Source organism: Solanum lycopersicum, chromosome 9, assembly GCF_036512215.1.
Source record: "Solanum lycopersicum chromosome 9, SLM_r2.1".
Lineage (NCBI taxonomy): Eukaryota > Viridiplantae > Streptophyta > Magnoliopsida > Solanales > Solanaceae > Solanum > Solanum lycopersicum.
Genome location: NC_090808.1, coordinates 2,547,161 through 2,556,264, shown reverse-complemented (window position 1 = coordinate 2,556,264; position 9,104 = coordinate 2,547,161). Strand labels below are relative to the sequence as shown.

General features: G+C 28.0%; 2 protein-coding genes across 2 annotated transcripts; one reads left to right on the top strand and one right to left on the bottom strand.

The window, feature by feature from the left end:
* Positions 1-200: 200 nt before the first annotated feature.
* On the top strand, positions 201-1,463 carry LOC101266751 (pistil-specific extensin-like protein). Its single transcript, XM_026032830.2, has 2 exons — positions 201-430; positions 940-1,463. The coding sequence occupies exons 1-2, from the start codon at positions 268-270 to the stop codon at positions 1,302-1,304; spliced, it is 528 nt and encodes a 175-aa protein (XP_025888615.1). The 5' UTR covers positions 201-267; the 3' UTR covers positions 1,305-1,463.
* A 3,035-nt stretch (positions 1,464-4,498) lies between these two features.
* Positions 4,499-8,752, bottom strand: LOC101252918 (putative 2OG-Fe(II) oxygenase GIM2-like). Its single transcript, NM_001366412.1, is given in 4 exon segments — positions 4,499-5,230; positions 6,071-6,425; positions 7,503-7,750; positions 8,391-8,752. Coding segments are annotated over 4 exon segments (1,137 nt in total). The 5' UTR covers positions 8,679-8,752; the 3' UTR covers positions 4,499-4,984.
* Between the last annotated feature and the right edge of the window lie 352 nt (positions 8,753-9,104).

Genomic DNA, 9,104 nt, shown 5'->3' with positions numbered 1-9,104 from the left:
TATAAAAATATATTATAACTATGAATATCACATAAACTGAAATACTAGAATATTAAATTAATACGACCATTCACATATAAAGAAGCGTTTAGGTGTAATGCAAAATTATGGTTTGCACGTCATGAGTAGTGACCTTCCATGACATATATTAAAAAATTCTTTTAAAAATTAAGTAAAATCCACTATATATATATTTATAAATTCATAAACATACATGTTATCTTTTATCTTTGAACAAATATTATTTAGAGAAATAAAGTGAGAATTATGAAAATGAATATAGTTTTTATAGCCTCATTAATTTTGGTGTTTTCTAATTTTATTGAAGCCTCAGATGGAATGGATGTTATGCATATTTCTGGCAAAGTTCTTTGCCAAGATTGTACTCAAGGATGGAATGAATGGGTTGATGGTGCCAAAGCCATCAAAGGTATGTAATTTATCGTAACAAAATTCAGAATTTAGACGTTATAAATTTTGAACTAATATAGAGAATAGATTCATAAATCATAAATGTATAACTTAACTCTATCTACGTAATGTCTAAACACGTCTATCTATGTCAGATGAACACAATATATGAAATTAAACACATCTATGTAAGACAGACTGAAATTATCAAATTGTGATATGGGGATGAATAGAAGTGAATAATATTATAGTTGTGTGAATTGTATTATGATCCATTGGTTAACTTATTTTTACTTATTTATATTAAACTTTGAATTTATAATATATTTAGTTGTTCACTCAAAAAATTGTTGGCAAATGTATAATATATGTATATATTATGTATACTGCCGAGAGGCTATAAATATTTTTGGCCGAAGCAACGACATACAATAACTTATTTATAAATTCAATCCATTTTGATCCGTCTTATCATATTTAACATATAAGATCACATTCATTGTGTAACTTGCATCGAATCTCGTGCAGGTAGCATCGTATCTCTGACGTGCCTGGACGAGAGAAGAAGAGTGATGTATTACGGAAGTGACCTCACAGATGAAGCTGGAATTTTCGATTTGATTGTTAACCAAACTTGTCATGGCAAAACAATTAAGCCACAAAATTGCTTTGTGAGATTGGTTTCTTCACCTGATCCTGTTTGTAATATTGCCACCGACTTCGCCGGAGGAAAATCCGGTGTAAAGCTCCACCGTCCGACGGTGGTTTACCGGGACTTGCTCAAATATGTGCTTAGCCCTTTCTACTACACAACTCCCATGTGTGATGAACCTAATATTAATGATGATGATAATTTGGAGACTAATGATGATAAAAATCAAAACAATTATTAAATTAAGTTCTTATTTTTAATTTTTTCTTCTTCTAATGTTTGTGTTTAATTTCCCATTTTGTAAATGGAAAATGACAATTTATCTATGTTGGATGAGTTGATGATTTTATTTTGTACTATTAATTACGTGCAAAGGACATATATAAGTTTGAATTTTAAAGTCTCTCTTAGTTTCAACTATATATATGTTTTTGGGAAAATGCACAAGTATTCCCAATCTATGCCCGAAATTTCAGAGACACACTTACATTATACTAATGTCTCATTATCTCCTGAACTTATTCTACGTGTAACTATCTTGTGGGCCCAACGCGTGTTGACTTTTTTTTCTTCAAGCCCACGTAGGTCAAAAAGAGATAGAAAATTATTTAGAAAATAATAATAGAACAACAGTATAACATAAGTGTGTCTCTGAAATTTCGAACATATTTTGAGAGATACTTATGCATTTTTCCTATATTATTTATTAAGAAATTTCTAGAAAAAACTATATGTTAAAAAAAAGATGAGGAACAACAAGCAACATATAGCATGATCGACAAGAAGTTGAGGTTGAATGTGGTGTAAACATTGATTTGTTTTTCATTCTCTTAGTTTATTTTTGTTAAATCATTAAAATACTTTATCGATCATTAAAACGATAAATATATACTCTTATACCTCAACAATATATAATTTTTAGGTTATTTTAAACTTGATCATTTGTAATCTCATTTGGTATTGCTACGCGTAATATAAAGTATATCATATAAAGTACGAAAAAGCATCGAAATTGTCCCTAAATTATGTGAAATAGATCATTTGTACGCTCTATTACATTTTGAGCTCAAAAATTTCTTCATTGTTATATTTTATACTGTACTAAGGTCCATTTATCCCCCTGAACTTATTTTATAAGTAATTTTCTACCCCTTTTCGGTCTACGTGGCACTAGCTTGAAAAAAAGTCATTCAATGTTGGGCCCACAATATAATGTCACGTAGGCCGAAAAGGGGTAGAAAATTATTAATAAAATAAGTTCAGGGGGTAATAAGACCTTAGTATAGTATAAGTGTATCTCTGAGATTTCAGGTATAGGTTGAGGGGACACTTGTGCATTATCCCTTCAAATTACAATGTATAAATGAATTATACAAGACTGAACGATTTGTATGAAATTGGATGTAACTAGCGAATTATACAAATCAAAAGCTCCATAGCAACATAAAATTTGTTGTGGAGCGCAATTATGTAAACTATAGTTATAACATAAAAATAAAATTTTTATGTTTTTTATATGTGACAGTTGCTCTTAATTAATTCTACGCAGACCCTCTTGTCAACTAAGCTTATACATTTTGGACCCTTTAACGTTGATAATTAATTTTTGAAAATTAATCGAGATAGTCACTTATTCAACTCCTTAACTAATTATATGACTTAAGATAACATAATCTTTAAAAATTCTTATCATTTGAATTAATTAAAAAATAATAAAAATCTTTTCCTTCTCTTTTACATTCGGATACATCATTTTATCTCAATCATAATAGGCATGACACCTTTTATTGTGTACAATGTATAGTACACATGTTATTGTTAATTTACATAATTTAAATTTATCAAATCTGAATCATAATGAATCTTCTTATGTACCAGGTGTATAATTAATGTATTGTTTACTCTGTATCAGGTGAAAAAAATAATATATCCGTGAGTTTTAAAAAAATTGAGATTATGATAATTCTGAAAATTTTTGAGATAAGTGTGATCTTTCCACGTTTATTAGTCGCATTTTAAATACTAAAACACAAAATTTCCCAATTGTCGATTCAAAAAATGACATTACATATATAAAATTACTCCTTTTTAACACACATTATAATTATATATATATATATATATATATATATATTGAAGATACATGTAATTGTGAATATTTTGTCAACTTTTGTTAGTGTGCACACCATCTGCAAATGATACAAAATACAATGAACATGTGTGATGGCTTTCAAATATATTCATTTTGATCCAACTAAATATTTAAACATGATTTTCAAATATGAAAAAAGTGTGATGGCTTATACCAAAAAATAAATATATATTTATATCTACTATCATAATGTTTTTATTGGGTTTAACCGGAGAGTTATAGTCAAAGCTTTTTGATCGTTTTTTGCTTTATGAACATATATAAGAATAAGATATTATGTTAAAAATTTTCAAAATTGACATAGAACTTTGCGTTTGATCATGTCTCATTGTGAACTTTTTTTTAAAAATAATTTTTATTTTTAACGTGAAAATAATATTTGAAAATTAAAAATATTTCATATTAAACGTATAAATAACAGTAATATAGAAATTTAAAACACTTTTTAATATGCCACGTCACTTTGTTGTGGTCAATTCAGTTGAAATGTGAGTCCAATAATACAATGACAGAATCCTCTTCAACAGACACTGAAAACTTAAAAAGTGAAAGGTTTTACACTTTTACTATGATTTTTTTTTTACTTTTTTCAGAGTTAAAAGCATCGAAAAATACTTTATTGTGAAGATAGAGAGACTATTTTTAATATACTTTCGACTTAAGTGAAAAGTTCGACTTTGAAGTTGATTAATTCCGGAAAATAAACTCTCAAAAAATTAATTTTTATAATTTTTATTACAACTCAATCATAAAAATTCAAATACAACTCTAATTTATACTCCCCTATTTCAAAAAGAAGATTAAGACATACATTAGTCATAATTAACTTTCTATTTTTATCCTTGATTAATTCATTTCAAATTTATAATTAAAATAATAAAACATTAATTAATAACTAGTTCCAATAATATCTAATGAAGGTAAAATTGAAAGATTATTTTAAAAATAGTGTTGAAAATTGAACAATTAAGTTAATTTGAAAAATAAATATCAAACGTCGATAGATAAGACCAATTAAGGGAAAGTGCTTTATTTTAGGATTCTCGAATTAGAAATATTTCGTTGATAAATTCCAAAATACATGAAAATGAATAAATAAATAATAAATCTTTCCTTCTTTAACAAAAAATAAAAAAAAATAGCATGAAGCAATTACAAAAGATATATTTTTTTTTTAAAAGAAAGAAATTTTTTGAAGTATAATTTCGAAGAATCTAGAGTTGTTGTATATACGTTTATAATAATCTCAATACAAATATGTGGTTAACTTGATATGAACTATATACCAAACCAATAATTTCTATTAATAATTGATCTAACCAATTACAAAAAATAGTAACTAATAATGAAAAAGTCAAAATAAACAAAACTTGTCCAAATTCTCCTAATTCTTTGGCTGCACTTCATTTCCCAGTACATTCTACCGAAAGGTCGATTGTCGAAATTTCAACAAATTCTTTTTTATTAAAATGCACATTCTAGAGAGTCTCTTCATTGATCTGGTGATCGATTATTAAATAGTACATTCTATTGAAAGGTCGATTGTCAAAATTTCAACAAATTTTCTTTTATTAAAATGCATATTCTGGAGAGTCTCTTCATTGGTCTGGTGATTAATTAATCATCCAAGAGCGCAACCATCATGTTTAATGAATTGATGGAATTTAGTATAAATATTATAGTGACGGGTGAATAACTTCTTTTTTTTTTTCAATAAAGATTCAGATAAAATCAAACTTGTCTGGTAGTGTTCGATTTCATTTTTTTTTTCATGTTAACCTTCTTGTCTCAAGGAAACTTTTATTAGTGGAATCACAAGATTTTAAGTATTCAAGAAATGCAGCAAAATTTGTGTCTTTGTAAAGACTTGGATTTGTTTCACTAATTAATTTAGGTGATGGCTTTATTATGCTATTGAATGGAAGACTATGCAAAGAAGCCACTGAAATTCTTGACTTTAAAGAGTTCACAAGAACTCTATGTAACACACTTTTGTATTTTCCATTGCTAAATATCTGCAAGAAAATAAAATTAAAAAAACCATGTCAAAAAATTATGAAATTGGAACTTTAAATGAAAATTAAAAGAAAAAAAAATGTTTAAATTAATAGTTTAGTCTTTGTAATAGTAGTCCATTTGTTTCATTTATGCGTCTTAATTTGATTCACAATAAATTTGAAGGAAGTACTTTTTTCGTCTAAAATTATAGATATTTTAGATTTGAGCATTTGAATTATGAAATTCACGTACTCCTAAAATTAATAGGAATTTTATTAAAATATCCTTAATTATGATTTCTTCTTTTAGGTTGACATAATGAAATCTGTTTATTGAAGTAGGAATATGTCTAGGGAAAAAGAATTGACAAAAAAAATTCTTGATTTTGTGTCAAATTATTTTGGATTAGAGGAAGTAATTCGAAAGACTTTGAGTTAATTTTAAACCAGTCACGTGAAATATTAAAATCAAAGAGTTATCAAAGAATTATGGAGGCATTTTTGAAATCTTGAATCCATAATTTCAAACATCTGATTTGTTAACGATATAATGAGATTTAAATTCTAAATTCGCTTCTGTATAAATAGACTATAATTATTTATTGAGCGGTCTGATAATTTATAAATCTCCACATATTATCAGTATATAGAAGTTTAAACTTCAAAACATCTCGCACCTCACGATGGTCTAACATCTAACGAGTTCAGCAACAAAAACCTAGCTACCTAAAAACAAAACTTATACAATTTTTAAATCTTAATCTCTCTATTAAACGATCAAAATGTAACTATAAGACCTCTTAGTGTACGTCAGGTCAAGTCAGTGTATAAAAGTTAAACTCGAAAAATATCTCGTACCTCGAGGTGGTCACCAACATTGACCACAAAAGCATTAGGGATGGGTTGAATAGTGACCCAATCATCATTGGACTTGACTTGTAAACCTTCAACTTCATCTTGGAGTAGAAGAGTTAAAAATCCATAATCAGAATGAGGTGGCATTCCAAGTGTCAAATCAGGATTAGGACAAGGTGGATAAAAATTAACAGCCATTAGCTGGCTTCCATCTTCAAATTCTTTTAACATTATTTCTTCATCATTTTGTTGTGTCTTGTTTTTTGTTGCAACATTAATTCCAAGACTTTCTAGGATGGCTTCCACTAACTTTATAAATAAGATTTTGGTCTCTTTAGAGTATGTAACTGCCATTTCCCTGTTTAAAATTCAAACACAAAATGTTAAAAAGAATTATATATTAATCGTTTTAATTTATTTATCTGGTTTTGACATAATAAGGAATTTTAAAAAATAAAAAATATTTTTTATATTATGTAGTTTTAAATTAAAAGATACACCATGTAAAAGGTATTAGAATGTCTTTTCACCTTGTAATCTTAAATATATCATATATAAAGTTGACGCTAAAAAATTATCAAAAAAATAAAACACTTTTTTTTTTAGCTGAAAAGGAAAAAGATTACAAATAGATTAAAATAGAGAGTATAATGATTATGACCCTTATAGTATAATATAACACTATCAAATCATGAAATATTATATCTAGTACATGGTCACTAGGGATTGTAGCTTTTTGCTTATAGTGATAACCATGCAAGAAGAATATATAATGGAAAAATTGATAGGGGGAGTATAATTTATATGTTTAGAAGACAGTTCGGTGTACGAAGTATTGTGAGTTTACATCAGGTTTGAGGAAGGGTCCCATCCTAAAGGATGTTTATACAAAACCTGTTTTGATGTAAAGGTGAAAAGATGATTCTATAACTTAACATCTTGACCTATAAATCACATGAAGACGAACTTATCGTTACTTCAAGACACTAACTTAATTTATTTCGAGGTAAAAGAGACAATTCGATGCACGAAATATCCCTACACTTGCATAGGGTTATACCCTATAGGTAGACAGACATGTTAAATGTAGTCCGTCTATCTTGACGCAAGTTTCAATGACTGGTTCTAGAGCTCTAACTCGTGATCCATAAATCAAATGAAGATTATATTATCGTTGCTCCAAAAGTCAAGCTCAATTTATATACCTCTAGGAATCGTTTCATGTGACGGATAAAAAATAAATAGTCATGCGATAAAAAAATAGTTTAGGAATAAAATTTTGGTGTCTTGTTTGGATGACTTGTCCCACTACTTATACCATAGTGATATGATAAGTTATCCCCTATATGTAAAAATAATATATATAGTGAGATAAGTTATGCTAGAATAACTTGTTCCAGACCAGATCGTAAACTAAAAGAACTTTTGATCTTACCTAAAATAAGAAGGAGAAGAAGGCCAATGAGGAAGGACTTGAGGAAGAGGGTCACAAACAAGCTTGAGAAAGTCCCTCCAACAAAAGACACCATCTTTTGTTTGATTAAAACTTGTCCCATATCTAACTGGTGTTGTCATGTCTTTTGTCATGTACTTTTCCCTTTCTACTAATGGAAGATCAAAAAACCTTCCTCCAACATCCACCATATTTTTTATTACCTCTTCTGGAATCCCATGGTTTGTCAACTGCATGACAACATTAAAAATCACAACATTAGTTAACCATTAAAAATAAGGTAGATACAACTAATTAAGTGTAGGGTCAACTCATAGTCATTTAGGACCTCTTAAAATGATATACTCATTTCGTCTCAATTGATGTGATGATATTTGATTTGACTAAAATTTGTGGTCTGAAACATGTCACGTCACTGCTAAAGAATATGAATTTCTTATGGTGTTGTCAAAAATGACATTTTTGTGACTATGAAATTAGGGAAAATACACAAGTATCTCCCTAGACTATTGACGAAAATCTCAGAGACACCTTAACTATTGTAAGGTTCTATTACCTTCCCTGAATTTATTTTTTTTTTGTAATTTTTTGCACCTTTTTTGCTAACGTGGTATCCAAATATCTCCCACGCGTCATAATTGCGTGGAGTCATGGTGTGTGCTTCGTAAGACAAAAGATGTATAAAATTATAAAAAAATAAATTCAGGGGTAATAAGACCTTAATTTAGTTAAGATGTGTGTCTGCCATAAATTATATCATCAAGAGTTTATGATATATGAAGTTCAAAGTTAAAATTTTTCTAAATATATAAAGAAATGTTGTTCTTTCTTAGGACAGACTAAAAAAGAAAGTATATCACGACACGTTACCTGAAAAAATCCATAGTTTTCACAGGCATAGGAGAGTGAATCAAGAACTTGAGCTCTATTAGGACCATAGAGTTGAGAAAAATCTATGACAGGCAACTTAAGATTGTGTTTGCTAGCAACTTGTGGATTTTCATTTATAGTATAACAATTTGGTCTTTCTGAAATAGGAAAAATGTATTTCTTTGGAACTTTTTGAATTCCACTTTCATGCAAATACTTTACTCCTTTATGATAATCTTCAATTTCATTCTTCAATTTTTCACTAGATTTTGCCAATGATGGAGACATTTTTTTAAAAATAAAAATTGAAAAGAAGAGAAATATATAAGAGGAATTTGTATGTATATTGAAAAGGAGATGGTGGGAATTAAGAAAATAAGTGAAGTACTTATATAGAGAAAAAAAAAATATATCAAGAAACAAATAGGATCTAGTTTCCAAAACCAGCTTTGGTTTTTTTTTTCTTCTTTTTTTTAAAAGAAAAAAAAAATAATAATCTTGAATTCCAAGTGGTGGTTTTTGATTTGATAAAGTGAAAAACCGTTTGACATTAATGTAGAAGTGTTGACCCCATTGGTGATAATAGATTATGATGTGGTGTGGGGCTATTCCTAATTAGATATTTCGAATTTGAATTTTGTGTATAGAAAAAAATAATATTGAGAGTATCATTTTAAAATAAATTGCGACTCAGATTTAATTAGGATTTCAATA